General features: G+C 36.9%; 1 protein-coding gene across 1 annotated transcript; it reads right to left on the bottom strand.

Moving 5' to 3' along the window:
• On the bottom strand, positions 1 to 17,856 carry LOC111502884 (uncharacterized). The gene is made up of 3 exons (XM_023157048.2): positions 17,651 to 17,856; positions 12,499 to 12,662; positions 1 to 2,939 (listed from the first exon to the last, which is right to left on the bottom strand). The coding sequence occupies exons 1-3, from the start codon at positions 17,706 to 17,708 to the stop codon at positions 2,697 to 2,699; spliced, it is 465 nt and encodes a 154-aa protein (XP_023012816.2). The 5' UTR covers positions 17,709 to 17,856; the 3' UTR covers positions 1 to 2,696.
• Positions 17,857 to 18,095: the final 239 nt, after the last annotated feature.

The raw sequence follows: 18,095 nt of genomic DNA, 5'->3' as shown, positions 1-18,095 counted from the left end.
CGTAACTCACTTCATTGGAATGGTTTCGGGGACATTAGGAAATAATTCGTTTGTATTTTTTTGAAATTATTTAATGAAGTTGAGCGGTACATACATTAATTGAGATTGATATATATCTGGAAGATCAGGAAAATATATTCAGGGTATCTGAATGCACATTTGTTACCATATATGGGAGAATAAAAGAATACATATGCGTCATCAATAAAATACGCGATGAAACACATACTTACTGTATGAAATATCATCATTAATAATAGTTGACGTTTGCGCTTGATCAACGAGAACTCTTGTTTGGATGATGGCTAACATCCAGTATATCGAAAAAACAAGCTTTACAAACGTGAATCGTCGACAATTTTTAAATCTTCTGACCAATTATTGACCATAATTTGACAGCTTACATACAGTTCACATTGTTTAAATGTTGATTTTTGAAAAGTTTCTACGGTTCTAATTCTTTCATACTACATAAATAGTTGTTTTCAAAACTAACAAACAGTGGGCATTTCATATTTCACGATAAGTATGTTCTATAAAGTAATTATAAATTATAACCTCAAATTGGAAATAGTTTTGTCTAACATCCCGCATACCGGAATATTCATATTGTCAGATATCGGAGTTGAAAAATGAAACACCCAAAATTGCAACATGAGATTGAATATATTTCAGTGGATTTCAAAAATAAGTGCAAGTTTTCATTAAGAGTTTAGTTTGTCGCCTAAAATCGGATGCATAAATTGATGACTACAGGATCCGAATCTACCAGATTAAACATATTTTTCATTCAGCCACTGACAAAAAACCCCATATTTCATATTTTTCATATTTCATAGCAATCCTTGATTCCACCCAGAAGTAATAAAATTATGGAATTTTTTTTTTTGGATAATGGCATATTTACAGTGATTTCCTGAATGAAATTTGACTTTGCTGTCGTTATTAAAAAAAAAAATTGACCAACTGTTTGTATCGTACACTTTTTTGACAGACTTGATAACACTCGACAAATAAATGGCGTGGACTAATGTGAGAGTGAAAAAAGTATAATCACTTATCAACTGGTGTAAGAAATTTGAGGAATTTGTTCAAGTTTGAAACATCAGTAAAATGATTACTTTCAACTGACGCCTAGATTAATTTCACTGTAACAATTGTTTTTAATTGATTCGTCAATTTAGATTTATTATAATGTTAAATGTGACGAGTATCAAACGTAGTTATTTGTGACCAGTTTTTATAATCAAGATATTTAATTTTATATTCTTCTGATGATTTGGAAGATTAAACTTCCAAAATACAAAACATGAAATTATAAAACAGCAACAAAAATTGATTGGCGCTCCGGGACGATTTCATTGATTCTAGTGGCGCATTTGCTTTTTCAGCTGCAGGAAAACCCGGAAAAACCTGCAGCACCACATAAAATGAAATGTAGGGTGTCTCCAGAGGCTTCAATTAATTCAATTCATAGCCAGAACACTTAGTGACATGACTATCGTCAAACTTAAACCAGTCCGTTTCGTCTTTGGTCAAGGTGTAATAATGACCAGATTTAACGCCAGAACCACAGTGAACAATGACTGCATATAATATACATATATACATGTGATCGCACCTACCATATTTATGTACCTACTCTGCTTCTGTAGCTGAACTTGAAACCCAGTACTATATGAGAAATTGAAACTACCTTCATTTGGTGGGATGACCACCTGGTGGGATGACTACCGACAAACCTGTTTCGGAGTACTAGTTCCTCATCAGTGCCTGGTGAGTTATTTCAGAAGGAGTGAACCGTTTGAATGTTCCGAACAAACAAAATCAATTCCAACTAGTCGTTAGCTCTGCCTGCAGTTGATTCAGTAGGATATAGCACTGCGCCACCTGTAGACAATGTCTAAAAGGAACTCCACAAACACACTCCGGGGTGAGAGTCTGAATAGTGGTTGAAAATATTCTGGAGAGGCGCCCTCCATATGTTCTGGTAAAAATACCAGATCCATGTCTTTCACGTGAGGCAAATTTATTTTTCATATTTTTCACTCTTCGTCAATGCAATATCATATTCCAGCAACAACAACGAATAAAGTTTGATAAAATTTTTTTGTCACTGAAATATTAAAAAAAAAATTATTGATAAGGGCTGAAAAAGCACCATTTCTCGGAGCGGACTCAAATTCACGGTTTCTTCGGTTACTTCAAAGTCAATTTTTTTTTATCACGTTTGTCACTTTGTCTTTTCGGGAAAATGAGTTTTATCGAAGTGAAACTGGTAAATACTGTATTTTCCGTAGATTTTTCGAAACCTACTTGATGCAATTGAATGAATTCAATTTTTTGTAGCTCCAGTAATGCAAGAAATAACGGCGGTTTTGGAAAGTCGTAATTTTATTTTTATAATTCCGAAACAAGTGCAGATATCAAAATTTTCGACCTGTAGAATACAGTCGGGCTGTATTTTCCTGTACATGGAATTCAATAAACGATATTTTTCATCTGATAAAGAAATGAGCGAAAGCGAGAACTTCTCGGATTTTAGACTCAATGTATTCTTTCATTGTCCCGACTGTACTTGAAAGAGGCCATTTGATAACGAATACTGAATCGATTCTTCGGGAAACACCTGCTGACAGTCATTTTTGGCGAAACACCCTCGAGTCATTACCGCAAAACAGTTTCTAACCACACTATCAAATCAACGCAATTAGACCTCTGAGGAAATCAACCAAAGCGAAACGTATTTTATCCGAACCGCTGCCGGCGTTACAGTAATTATGTTCGTCGCAGCAAGTTATACACGAGTGGAGTTTAGTTCGTTCCCCTATGACTATGCAACCAGGTTCGCACATTTCGGAGCAGTTCCTTTGCAGCAGCCACAGTTTCGGTTTGCCTGTTATCTCGTCAGTGCTAGTCGACATGGAGATCCTCTTCACCTGAAAATGAAATTCACTGATGGAAAGCAGATACAGTAAAGGCGTATTCGAATATTATTCAAAGACACGATATCATGAATATATTTTTGGCAAAGAAAGGGTTTGATTTTCTACTTCTCCATCTTTAAACGAAAAAAGTATTTTTCTTTCGTGTAATTCAATGTATATATGAAAGAAACTTTTCTTCCGGTTTGTGTCTGAAAGTTACTTATTTGCATGATCTACACATTTTTGAATAGAGTTACTTTTTGAGGTTATACTTCTTTTGACGCGTTAGGGAAAAATTATGAAAGTACATTTTTACGATGAGCGCATACATCGTCACGAAAAATGGATACCCTGAAGTTACCTTCTTCTTCAATTTATCGAAGGCATTCGACATTATTGACCTGCAGATGATCGAAAGTAAATTATATTCACTTGTTTTTCGTGGAAATTTCTTGTCATGGCTGATGTCATACATGCGCTTCAGGAAAATATCACTTAAAATCGGAGAGCATAAATCTGAATATTATGGGGAGTTCCTCAGGGATCGATCTTGGGGCCGCTTATTTTTTGTTGTTCACAAACGATATACCTGACTATATCAGTTCAGATTCAGTAGCTCTCTATGCAGATGATACTACATTGGCCGTTGATGCAGATAGTCCTGAAGACTTACAAAAAAAAACTGAATAATTTAGCAGAATAATTCATGAACTGTTGTGAAAGAAATTTTTTGATAGTGTATGCAGAGAAAACAGTCTGTATGCAGTTCCATTCTAGGTGGAGATCTGTGATTGATATTCAAGTGGTTGTCAAAAATAGCACTACCCATCTTTTTGAAGTTACGAAATTCCTTTGTCATGAGCAAAAAAGTAAACACAGGTTACTATGCTATATTGTAATTAGAAAATATGTTCAATACCAATCAATTCATCAATATATATTATGCTCTGATCTGCTGCAACATATCCTATAACATCAACATCTGGGGATGCTCCAATAACTCAAGCAGAATATTTGTTTCCTAAAAAAGAATTATTCGACTCATTTTCAATCTAAAACCAGATGAATCGTGTCGACCATATTTTCAAAAATATAAAATTTCAACAGTTCCATGTATTTTCAAATGTATTTACGCAACATGTTGAGATGTATCAAACAGTTTCTCATTGCCATGGTTACCCAACTAGAAACGGAGACCTCATCAGAATTCCTGCACACAGCTCATCATTCTATGAAAAAAGCCCCTCATATGGAGGTATAAAGTTTTTCAATCATTTTCCCGCAAACCTGAGCGAGCAACGGAATAAAAACTTCTTCAAATCAAAATTGAAAGTATATTTGCAAGACAAATGTTACTATCGTATCAATGAATTTCTTGATGTAACATGAAAATGTGTTTACTCATGTATGAATATAAATGTATAGTCGAAGTAACCGATATAGTAATTCTTAAAGCTATCGGGGAAGTCAAAGGCCAAAAAAACCAATACAAAGAAATAATGCCGCTACGAATTAGTCCACGTGGACTGAAGAATTGGCGGTTTGTATTGGATAATTTTTACTAACCGAGTTTTATGATTGGCTGAAGAGTCTTAAAATTAAAAGTCATGTTACGGTGACTAATAGAATGTGAGGATGGTTAGAAGAGTCGTGTTGTCAATGTTCAGTTCAGGAACTGATCGCGTTCTGAGTGTTGAAATTCGATATTGGTGAAGTTATAATTACTCAAAATTTCTGTTATTTGTTTAAAATGTGGCGTCCTTGGACAACTACTAATAGTAATAACGAGTGTGATAACAACGCAGACTTTTTCCTGTGTAGTGATTCCAATAGCGCTGGTGAACAATGCGAAAAAGAGATACCAGTGAATAAGATTCGGATGCATTTGAATATTGAAACACAGAGAGTATGTTTCAATGTATATAAGAATCTACATATCAAGTTTGGTTTCGAGGGAAAAAAACTATTACAAGCAACATCAGATTTGACCGAAATTCCTTTCTCAACTGTACGTAAAATAGTCAAAAACAAACCCTATGAACGCAAGATGCGATTTGATGCGGTATTACCAAAACCTTTCGATGTTCATCTAATAAAATCATTAAAAAAACAATATACGACTGTTACAAAAGCAATGAGATTCCTACAATTGAGATCAAAAGGAAGAAATTGAATACTTCCGGCCATAACGTGAGCTGCTGTGACAAAACTCTTCAGAATCGGATAAAGAAACTAGGATTTAGATTTAAAATAATAAACAAACGTCAAGCAGTTAGGGAAAGCAGAAGAATAGTGGAAATACATAACAAATAATCAGAACAAATATCTAAATATAGACAAGAACACCAGCAAATTTTCTATTTGGACGAAACTTGGTATGACACTCACGACACAGTTACGAAAGGGTGGACTGATGGTTCGAGAATGTGTTCGCATAACATGCCTGCAAACAAAGGATCGCGACTAATCATTGTTCATTGCGGAGGAAGTAAAGGATGGGTTCCGAATTCTTCGACATTATGTGGAAAAAAACTTGAGGACTGCATAAGGACTATCATAAGAACATGGAAGCTAATATTTTTGAGGAATGGTTTGAAAACATATGGGTCCCAAATTTGGATGCGAATAGTGTAATAGTTCTTGACAACGCTTCCTATCATTCGCGACAGCTCATCAAAGTACCGAATAAAAATTCGAATAAAATATAAAATGGTTCAAAAACAGATAGAAAAACATTAAATAATGACATTGTCAGCCAAAAACTTTTATCAACTGTCATTATTTAATGTTTTTCTATCTGTTTTTTAACCATTTTATATTTTTTATTCTCACGTTATTGTCCTGACGAAGGTGTGAAATATACCGAAAGCTTGACATATAACAAAGAGTTTTCTTTGTAACAGCCCAGCTATTGACTGCAACCTCACAAATTGAACCGATTTATAGTTAATCCAGTCACTAATTATTCTGTTATATATATATATATATATATATATATATATATATATATATATATATATATTCAAGTGCGAGTAAGTAGTATTCAGAATTATTTTCAATCATCACTCTGTTATTTGAATCCCTACTTTCCCACTCATCTATATAAACGAAACGAAGGTAGTGTGCACTATATCGTTTACTTGAACTATACCAACGGAATTGTTAGATTTTCAATTACTTGGTAGGTCCAGTCTATACTTTCATTTCGGCTACGTTAATAATTTTCAAATTACCAGAATTACTCTTTCAAAAATCATCAAGGGAGAAAATACCCTTAGAGTAGTCCAAAGAATAGTTCCTCAATTTTCTGCAATAAACACCTTGTATTTTCGCTGAGCTTTATCAAACCACCTCTAAGTTTTAGTGTCTGCACATCTGAAATAATATTTCGCTGAAACTGTGCCTTGCTATATCAAATTATGGAACTCATGTCACGACAGTAATCCATTAATATATTGAAGCAGCCGCGCACAATGATGAAACGTTCACAAATAATTAAGCCACATGGGGCTTTGACAGCCTACTCCTGTACACAGAAAGGGCGTACTGTTGAATTTTCCAGTTAGCTTACGCTCTTCCTTTAAAAGCAATTCGAAATAACTCGTTTATCTCCATAAAATTTATGACATATGCTTTCATATGGAACTCTTTCATCACCTACGAGTCTATCGGGATCTTATTATAGTCTTTAGATGTTATAAAGATTTTAATTTCGTGAAATCATCTGTGTTCTGATATAATAATACAGTGTCACCATTAAAGTGCGCACCATATGGGAAACTTTTTTTTCGAAAAGTTTCAATGAAGTTTAACTTCGGCACTTGTTTGTGCTTTAAATTTAACTTAAAATGATGCGGCCAACTGCGACCCACTGACGTTCAGTGTTTGTCAAATTCAACTTATTTTTTGAAAAAAAAAATGAAAAAATGCATTTCTAGATCGAATTTAATAAAAAGTTACTTGAAAAAGTTGTGTCTATGGTAATTTTATATCCATATGCCAAATTTTATGCAACTAGGATAAAGTTAACGTTTTGCTTATTTTTGGCAGATATCCCCTTTATTTTAAAAAACAAGTTCGGTTAATTGTCATCAATTCATGTATACATAACAAACTCATCATGAAGTTTAGACCGTCAGATCTGGAGAATAAAAGTTGCTGGGTGAGAATACGGTGGATACGGAAAGAATTACCATTATGTTTTTCTCAGCAAACTGATAAAATTGGGACTCTCTAACCAACTGTTTACTCTAATTGAATCATATCTAGTTAACAGAAAACAATTCGTCGAATATGAATCTTTCAAATCGGCTCAGTACGTAGTTACATCTGGGATATCACAAGGTTCTAATCTTGGACCTGTTTTATTTTCAATTTTAATTAATGACTTGGCAACCTCTTCAATCAACAGTACTACAATCAACCGCGTACGTGAAATCAAAGATCTTGGTATAACATACGACAGTAAATTAATATTTATAACTCATATAATAGCAGGGGAGCCCACGATGCAAAATGGGGATTTACTCGAGCGTCATTGAGACATATTAGGTTGCAAAGTTAGATGATAAGAAGAAAAAAATGTTATATAATATATACCTTTTCATTGGTGGGGGAAGCGGCTATAGATTTTTAAATATGTAAAAAAATAGTGTTGCATGGACATACTCGTGCATTGATAACATCAATGTCCTACGTATTTTTAATAATGTTGGTTTGTTAATCTGATCGTTTGCATGATGTGGGTGGTTGTACGTAAGGGTTAAAAGTGAAAAGAAAAAAAAATTCAATCGGGCGCGTCAGATTTTCTAAGGGAGTGTTGAGTGCAACAAAAGAAAGCTCTCATTCAATAATCTGACGATTTCGATCTGACGCAAACTCGCGGCCATTATTTTAATGTGCAAAAAAAAATTCGCTATTTTGTAATACTCAAGCGCGTCAGATTAAGATATACATGGTTCTTTTTTATGTTTTAGACGTGCTGTCTCATAATCTGACGATTATCTAGAGGGATTCGCTTAATTTGACAAAAGCAATTTTTTTTTTAATTCATTGAACTTAATTGAAAAGCTCAGTAAATAGCATGCAAATAAATAAGTGTATGTTTTTTAAGTAGAAGTAGAAAATAATTCAATTAATTAATGAAGAAAATAGAAATGAAACTTTCTATGTTTTTTACCACTTTTATTTGTAACTAACGTTACTGCAGCTTCGTCCTATAAGGACATTTTCAAACTTATATATAAGTTTAATTTCTCTTTTCTTCATTATGATTTCCTACCACGTAGTAACGGCTACATCCATCAATTAATTGATCAATCAATCATCATCTTCATCTTCATCACGAACGAGTCTCTGTGAACAGCTGTGATGGCGTCATGGCAACAGAATTCAGAGTGGGGACGGAGTGAGAGAGTAATAATATATAGAGAAAAAGTGAATAGAGCAATAGAAACTCGAAGAGGGAAATATAGGTATCATACAGCTGCACGCATTAAATTTTATCAACGAATTTTTTGTATTTCGGCTTGTGGAAATCGTCAGATTATATATTTTTCGTTATCCTCGAATTATTTCCTTCAAAATAAAAAAAAAAAATCAGCTACGCTCGAGAATGTCGAAATGACGTTATTTTTTATAACTTTGCTGCCCTCCGCTTTCTTCACGTCACTCTCAAATTGTCAGATTACCGGAATATACACTTTTCAGCAGGTAATTACCTCACCCTACCTTAATCTGACGCGCTTGAGAATTTCTGATGATCAATTTTTTTTACTAATCTGATCCTTTATCCTTCACGGGCAGCCTAGTATATGGGGCTCATATTTGGTGGAGGTACTTTACCGGGTACAAGGTATCCCCCTGTATATTAATCTGCCGCGCTTTAGTAAATCTCGAAATCTCCACTTGGGCTCCCCTATCATAAGGAATATGACTGCTGATGCAAATAGGATGCTTTGATTCATTTACAGAAATGGCAAAAACTTCAAAAGTATCGCCACCTTGAAATTGCTATATTTTGCGTATGCCAGATCTAAGTTAGAGTATGGCTCTGTGAAATGGAATCCAGTTTACGACTACCAAAAAACATCAATTGATGTCTAGAAGTTGATGGCATCGATCATAACATTTTGTTGACACGATTGATATGACATGATTGAAAAATAGGAGAGTTATCCTTGGTATAGAATTCCTGCATAAATTACTGAACAACAATATTGACAGTACGGTTATTTTAACCGAAATCAATTTCTCAGTACCAATAAGTGAATGTGGACACAATCTGAAATTCTTGCGAAGCATCACCCACAAATATTATGCTAAGATCACCATTGAATTTTATATGGAGTAGCTTCAATAAAATCTGTGAACACTGCGATATCCATTTCGACTCTCTGTATGCCTTGGTATCATGTATCCACAAACATTGTGTCTGTGATAGCCACTCAGTGATATTCCGCCTCTTCCAGCTGTAATCACAAACACACCTTTTGAGCCAATGAGTGTATCAGTGAATCAACACTATGCAAGACTATCGATTGAACAATCACAACATGCCGAAACGCAGATTATCGATTACTGACATCCAATATGTGTCTCTGATTATCTCTCATCACTTAAACCGATGAACATTAACTATTGAGTAATCTCCGGATGGAGATGTACAGAAATGTGAAACCACTGCGAAGTCAGAATATTTTGGTTTGCAAAATTTTAAGATTGCTAATTTTGGACAGCACACTTGAAGAGTGGGAATTTGCTTTACGACGATCAGTCAATACATTAATTTTACACCCCAGTTTCCAATTCTATCTAGCAATATATCAATATTGATTGTTTTGTTTCTCCAGTTTCTTACCCTGAATCTAACTTTTCCTGAAAAAGTAATGTGGTTCTTTGATAGGGATATAAAGCGACCTGAAGTTGATTATTTCATGAAAAGGGCAAACTTTCAGTTCTCCCCAATAATTTAAGAAAAATTTTCTACTTTTCAGTAACTTGTCTTATTCAAGAACTTTGTCTATCATAAACAGAGCTAAGAAATTATACAGATCGACTATTTTTCCCATTTGGAATTTTTGACAAGTGGGTTGTTATGAGGAGGGGGTGGTTGACAAGAGGTTACGTTTTACATAGAAATGTGTTGACGTATAACACTATTTTTTTAAGTCTCTGTTGGAAGTGTTAGGAATGCCTCATTGGCTAGCAACGATATGAAAACACTTATAACACCACCAACTTTACAATATTGTGACAAGATGATGACCTATGGCGATCAAGGGCTCTACCTTTAATTTAGCATCAATGCAACGACGCGACGCGACATAATGTAACCATGACCAACAAGAGGCGTACAGAACGAGAGGGGACCGCGGTAGCTGATTCCTCGACTTGATAGTTTTGATGATGTCAACATGTTTTATATTTGATGATGATGTATTATAATAAAACAGTTGTTAGTAAGACCTGATTGGGGAAGGACCCCCTTGTACAACTCCTAGGCACCTAGTAACTAAGTATTCTGGTGTTTCCCTCATGGTATTTCCCTCATAAGGCTACCCCTGAGTCACCCCCCAAACCGAATTTGTAACAAATTTGGTCAAATTTGTTCGAATTTCTATATTTGATACTAATAAAAATCAAAATATTGGAAATTTTGTTCCACAAAGAAATATTATAAAGAATTGTGTCCCATTGAGTTGTTATTCTAGACGGTTGCTGTTCGTCCTAGAATTTTTTCTGTTCACCAAAAAAAAACTGTATTTTTCGCACCCGTTACGTAAATTATTTTTTATTCAACTGTCATCAAAAGTGACATTTTTAATGGTTGTCACGGTAGCCGGTCGGTTCGACGTGGGTGCTTTGTTCACTCACTCCAGAATTGACTGCCGTGTTGGTCGGTGGTTCAAGCACCAGGCTGAACGATCGATTTTCACTTGCTATCGTCCAACCCGTGTTAGGAATCACACGTTAAAAGCTAAGACCTTGTTAGTCCTTAGCTCGCACAAGTTTCGACTTCTGAAGGTTGTTGTTCGTAGGAGTGCGACAGCTGGTTAACGGAAAAACAGATTTTTTAAACAGTATAAAAGTAGCATGTTAAAAATATTTGTAACACGATTTTTTTTGACCAAATAGTAATAAACAAAACATAATTATTATAGCTTGGAGACCACTATAGTGAATTCCAACCTGGGTGAAAAACATATTCATTTTTGGTACAGATATGTAGACGATATTCTCTCCTGTTTCAGAGGTACTACACGACAGCTGAATCAATTTATGACATTCATGAATAATCTCAATAGCAACAATCAGTTCACACTCCAAACAGAGATATAGAAACAGATACATTTGTTAGACCTGAACAACACACACAATCAGAATAAATTTGAGTTCAATGTTTTCAGAAAATCTAGCTATACAGACATCACCATCCCAAACGATTCTTTCCATCCAGACAGTCATAAATTAGCAGCCTATAATTCAATGTTGCACAGAGCATTCTCACTGCCTTTGTCTGCAGACAATCTAGCTAGGGAAATTGTTATAATTACACAGATAGGTCATAATAATGGTTTCAGCACAGATACTATCCAGAAGTTAGTCAGGAAATAAAGCCGGAAATTCACTTACAGAATAATATACACTCGGGTCAAACAACCAGAAATCAAGAAATGGGTAACTCTAACATATTTTGGAAAAAGAACGGAGATAATTGCGGGTTTCTTCAGAAAAAACAATGTGGAAGTGGCATTCAGACCACATGCCAGGTTATCTGATTTCCTTTTCAATGCCAAAGATAAGGTGGACAAGTTGGAGAAATCTGGAGTTCATAAGCTCAAGTGTCCGGAATGTAATAATGTTTATGTGGGACAATGTGGCAGAAATTTCCAAAAACAGTATGCCGAACATGAAAGTTCCTTCAAACTAGAAAAAAATGATTCGACAGTTTCAAACTATTCTCGAATCTAAACGATACGGAAATTTTACACTATGCAAGGAAGGGTTACAAACTCAATTATTTAGAATCCTTGGAAATTCACAAGCATAAACATTTCGGGTGCAACCTGTTGAATGATCAAATCGATTTAGTTTACTCATCGGTTATCAAATTAGCATATCCGCATTGTAAATTGTAAATTCAGATACTCAATCAAGTCAAGTACCTCTATTATTACCTACAGGGGTTCTATATAAGGGCTAATATAATAAACCACTCATACATTGAACTAAGTTTGAAAATGTCCTTAGAGGACGAAACTGCAGTAACGTTAGTTACAAATAAAAGTGGTAAAAACGGAAAGTTTCGATTATCTTTTCTTCATTATGATTTCCTACTACGTAGTAACGGCTACATCCAGCAATTCATTGGAAGTTTTATTTTGTTCGTGGAAAATAAAACTTTACTTTTAACACTCATATCATAAACAGCTACTTCTATATCAGTCACAGTCACTTATCATGTTTTTTGGACTCGCAGATTTTCTGGACTCGCCTACTCATCCAAAAAACTGCATATTCCGGACTTGTTATGAAACTTGTTATCAAACCGTTACAAGCAACACGTTACCTGACACTTCTTCTGCTCCTTGGTACACTTGTGATGGATGGCGGTGTAGTTCTCCCCTAGGTCCATGCATCTTTCTCCGTCCAGCATGGTGTCGCAGCGATAACACCAGAGGTCGTGCTGTTTTTCAGTTGCCGCTTTGGTCTTGTGATGCGTCTCGCATCTGCCTGAAATCAATATCCGCCGTTACCAGGACAACAGCTGTTTGGAATTCCCGCTCAAAGGGAAGTCAAAGAACTGTTGAATGTTATACTCGGGAAACCACGAGCTCCTATTAGCCGTGTAGTTTACATACCGTGGGCTTCATGAGAATGCGTTTGAATCTTAGTAGGGTGCTGAGAAATTGTGGATATTAACAATGAATGAATTAGTAACACGAGTTAGAATTGCCAGGAAAAAAGTTTTTTCGGCAACCGTCCGGGAATTGGGTACTTCCCAGACGCTTTTTCTATGAAAAAGTAGCATTTTCCCGGACTTTGTCGAGAAGAATCACATCGTTGTTGTCATTGTGAGCATGGAAATCTTGGTATTCATGGTTTTGATAAATGCGGTTGATCATTACCGTAGCAGCGAAATAACGACTGACAGCTATTCGATATGGAATTGGTGGTCCCATAAATACCCTGCCCAACAAAGAAAAAACGAAAATTTTGGAAAAAAAAATGTATTTCTTTTTCAACATAATCTCCTTGCAGCTCTATACACATTTCTCAGCGACATTCAATGAGTTCGATACCGTTTTTGGAATAAGAACTGCCTTTCTCCTCAAAATAACCATTAATTGCCAATATCACTTCTTCATCGTTGGAAAATCTTTGATCACTAAGCCATTTTTTCAAGTTTAGGAACAGAAAATAATCCGAGGGGGCTAAATCTGGCAAATAGGGTGCATTGGGTGGATTGCGTCTTTCCTGAAAGACATAACATGGTTAGAGTAGAGGGCTCTGTATCTGATAACAGAGAGATGCTGGCTGTAGTGCCACAGGAGGCCGTGCTCTCTCCTACGCTGTACTCCTTTTACACCAGTGACCTTCCCAGGTCTGAGCGTGTGAAGATATCTCTGTACGCCGACGATAGGGCTCTCCTGTCATCTTCCACGGGTCGGGAGCTCGGTGTCGTCTACATGCAACGTGCATTGGACGACCTCGAGCGCTGGCACCTCGAATGAAAGATCCGAGTGAACCCGGACAAGGCTCAGGCTGTAACCTTGGGAAGATTGTTATCTTCTCCGGCCAAAAAAGTGAGAATCTCTGAAAGGGAGATCGACTGGCAAGCGCAGTCTTCTGATAGACCGCAGGCTCACCTGGAACCCGCAAAGAGGCAAAGATCGGGATCTGATCAGAAGTCTGTAACCTCTGATCAACAGACGTGCTAAACTAAGCCTTAAAAATAAGCTTACGATCTACAACATGACGTTGAAGCCTGTCATCATGTATGCTTCAGGAGTCTGAGGACAAGCGGATCCGTCTAACATCTCCATTCTGGAGAGAGTACAAAATGAGCTATTACGGATGATTGTGAATACTCCTTGGTTCGTGCGGAATGAAGTCATCCTCAGAGATTTGCAGCTGCCTTCCATTCGGCGGTCCATCCAATCGAGGAATCGGCGAGTTTTTGATAGTGCTGAAACTAACGAAAATCCATTAGTTAAGGAAGCTATAGATTATGCTATAGACGACCCCTCTCGACATAGGAGGCCCCGACATTTTGTCGAACGAGGTCCTCATGTCAAAGTTTTCTTCCATCCCACACCAGCCAGGTAGGGGTATCCGGTGAAGGGCGGTACTGATGTCTGAGGAATTTCATACCGCCACCACCTCTTAGTAATGAACCCATTTGTCCTCCTGACACAAATCAGCTACAAGGGTAAGGGAGCTGGGCTACAACCTGATTGAACTGAAGACGACTGGTTAGTAATACTTGCCGATGATAGTTTTACCTTTTTAAAGATAGTCAATGAAAATTATCCCACGCGCATCCCAAAAAACCCATGCCATGACCTTGCCTGCAGATGAAACGGTTTTTGTCTTCTTTGGAGCAGGTTTTCCCTTTTGAGTACACCGTTTTGATTGTTCTTTTGTATCGGGTGTGAAGTGAACCCAGATTTCATCCATGGTTATGAAACGACGCAAGAATTCAGCTTTGTTGCTGTGAAACTTCGCTCAACACTCAATTGAAATATCTTCACGACTCTGTTTTCACTCGAGTGTGAGCTAACGCGGAACCCATCTTGCACATAGCTTTCTCATGTCCAAATTTCCAGATGACATACGATGTACCACACTTTTTGAAATGACTACTAAGTCTGCTCGCTCACGCAGTTTCAGTCGATGATCATCCAGCACCGCTTTGTGGATTTTCTTCACCGTTCCTGGAGACGTCACCTCATTTGGTCGGCCACTTCAATGCTCGTCTTGGCAAATCGTACGGCCTAGTTTATCTGGTATCTGTAGAGTATAGAATGTGAGTGTAGACTCACAGCACTTATGCCACATGAGGAGTTGTCCTCCTAGGTCATCGTCCATCCTGTCCTTTCCAGGAAGGTGAACAGGTTACTAGGAGACATCTCCTTTATATTGGCAGGTGTAGGCCAAGACTCGCCGAACACACACTCTCTTTGGCAACCTTGAGGTGTCTCACGGTGGCCTCCGCGAAGGTTTTGGAAGGTGCAGCGACATTACTGTCTTTGCGCGGCTTCTTCAACCTTCTTGGGGTTCCCTCCGTGGAGGTGCACAAGTGAGGGAGCTTTCCTGCAGGGGAAGCCAGTTCCTTGCATTTATTCAAGGTCGAGCTCTTGGTACCCGTCGCAGGAAGTGCCCTTGCTGTTGGAGGTGATTTGCTATGTCCAGCTTCATTCCAAGCGGTAGACTGTGGTGGACATTTCTGTTCATCCCCAGCCACCGCCTTAGATTGAGGTGAGCACTTCTGTAGAGCCTCGGGATTGGTTTTGTTTTTGTTGTTTCTTTTGTTTCATTCATGTGTGTTCCCACGAGTAGCAAGGGAATAGTTGGCCACCTCTGGCAGAGCCCCGTATAACCAGGAGTCCGGCGAGGCCGTCCGTAAGACCACATTGGCTTCCCGGACAGGGCCTCCCAAGCGGCCTAGTTTAAACTCTGCTACCCAATATTTTACTGTTGTAAACGAAGAAACAGACTCACCCAGAGTAGAATCTAGTTCCGCTTTCATATTGGTTGAGCTAAGGCATTCCCAATGAAACTATTGTACCACCTAACAATGACCAATTTTCACCATTTCCACAAATTCACCGAAAACATTTGCTATTGTTGGCTGCCAAAGAAATACTAAACAACGCAGCGTCTTCAAACTCGAAACATATATTTCATAGATTGTGTACTTTCCAATACAGTGATATTTTTCAAACAACTATCGCCATCTCTGGGACAGTCTGGGACTTCTGGGACCACTCTTATAGTTGACATTTTGATATTTGAAAGTGTACATGGTTTTTGTTTGCAATTACCTCAATAAACAATGGAACGCCGCGACGATAGTGAATTTGAAAATATGCCATACGAAATAGCTGCCGCTAAAGTACAATTACTGCCTGACAAATGGATGTCTCGGTGAATTTTTCGAGTGATTGCTGTGATGAATTTTGTATAATTTCTACTGAGATATGTATTTGTTACGATCGGTTTTGGTTTATTAAACTTTTCTCAAGTAAACTGGCGCATTATGACAAACAAATCCTCAAATATACCATGATACAGTCAATGTCCTCTAGATACTTGCAATATGTACCTGAAATAACTTGATAGCTCTCGAGATATTTTTGGATCTATCCAAAGCATATGACTGCTTGAATCATCAACTAATGTTAATTAAATTAGAAATATATGGAATAAGAGGTTTAGCGCTGAAGTGGGTTGAATCCTACCTATCAGATTGCCTTCAATCTGAATAAATAAAACGAAATGGAAGAGTTTATAAATCCGAAACCCTTCCCACGGACGTGGGAATTCCGCAGGGGAGCATTGCCGGCCCTCTTTTGTTCGTCATTTATTTGAACGACTTATGTAATCTGAACCTGAATGAACGTCAGTTCAAAACTATCTTCGTAGATGATGGTGGTGGTGAAACCTTCCCAGAGATGATGGTAAATAGTACAGAACTATTCAACAAAACTAAGGACTGGTTCAATAAAAATAAACTTGTTTTAAATGAATCGAAGACACATATGATTATGTGTAGAACAAATCAAGACAACATTGATTATCCAGTTAGGGTGGACCTTCAAAACTCGTCTTTTGAACTGTCCCACGACACCAAATTTTTAGGAATCCACATAGACGAGAACATGAATTGGACTTCTCATATTGATAACCTCGCAAACAAACTAAGTGGAATATCGTACGGAATTAGAGTTACATCAAAATATCTGTACAACGAGGCTATGAAAACAATATACACGGTATTCAAATCCACCGATATAATGACAATCTACGCGATTTATATCTATGAATGTCTAATGTTCATTTATAAAAATTCACTCCTCTTCACTGAGAATATCCCACTAGAACAAATGAATATATGTATCCCTTTTATAGACTAACGGTAACTGAAAAAAGTACTTACTATATGTCAATCAAGCTCTTTAAACATCTTCCTAACAGGTTGAAACGAACTAAGAATATTGGAGTTTTCAAAAGAGAACTAAAAAAACTTCTCATAGACTTAGAGCTCTATGATTTGAATGCATATCTCACTGGAACACTTGTTTGACGCCATTTTATTCTATGTTACCGATCTTTTGCAATAAAAGTTTGTAAACTACTCTGAAATAAAGCTGTTTATTTTTATTATCATTATTGATCTTTCATTATCCCAATTGTATTGGAATCTACAACTTTTCCTTTCTGAGATGACATTGGAGGTTATTGTACTTATTTTTCAGGCCATTATTGAGACTACATGGGATTTTTAGATATGACAACTTGAGAATCACGTTGTTGTGACTACTTTTGGACTGTTTCATCAAAATGCACGAAGACCGAAATATAGCCCATTAACCCTAAAAAAAAGCTTACATTTTGTCAAAAAAAAATTCGAGCCGAACATTTGGAGTTGTACAATCCTCACTTTTGTTTCCCAGTATACATAAAATAAGAAATATCGTAAATTACACCCTACTCACATGCGACCGAGACAATGCCAAGTATAATTGCTCGAATCTGAAGATTCCACCACTCCATTTCGACTGTCACCAACGTTTATATTCGTGTCCATCACCAAAGTTTCCACAAAATCATATCAAAGAAGAAAACATCAAAGAGTATTGAAGTCAACAACGAAAGCTGCTGAAAACAGCCGCCATATTGAAAAGTGTTCGGCGCAGGTCCTTATCGAGTTTCCTATTTCGTTTCTCGTTAGTAACAGCTTACAGGGAGTTTCGCTACAAAATGAAGGGAAACCCAATTTTGCTAATTGGGCAGGATAATCATGTTGAGCAGAGCGGAAGAAAATGGGTCAAAGGATGTGACAGAACGAAGAGGAAGATTTGCGATACTAAATTCAAACATTCAAATTAACTTTTCATTGATATACTGTGAATCTGCTAGATATTTCCAGGAGAATTTTCT

Source organism: Leptinotarsa decemlineata, unplaced genomic scaffold, assembly GCF_025532065.1.
Source record: "Leptinotarsa decemlineata unplaced genomic scaffold, Ldec_3_MD MMD2_tig00026361_RagTag_RagTag, whole genome shotgun sequence".
NCBI classification, from domain to species: Eukaryota; Metazoa; Arthropoda; class Insecta; order Coleoptera; family Chrysomelidae; genus Leptinotarsa; species Leptinotarsa decemlineata.
Note: the sequence above shows the minus strand (reverse complement) of the source record. Positions and strands in the feature narration are given on the sequence as shown.

What these genes read in the sequence shown, in the direction of transcription:
- LOC111502884 (XM_023157048.2), bottom strand. Translation starts at nt 17,708, where the DNA reads ATGGAGTGGTGGAATCTTCAGATTCGAGCAATTATACTTGGCATTGTC. An exon ending in TGGCATTGTCTCGGTCGCAT is followed by an intron (nt 12,663 to 17,650) that starts GTGAGTAGGGTG and finishes TATTGATTTCAG; the next exon opens with GCAGATGCGAGACGCATCAC. An exon ending in AGGAGCAGAAGAAGTGTCAG is followed by an intron (nt 2,940 to 12,498) that starts GTAACGTGTTGC and finishes TTTCATTTTCAG; the next exon opens with GTGAAGAGGATCTCCATGTC.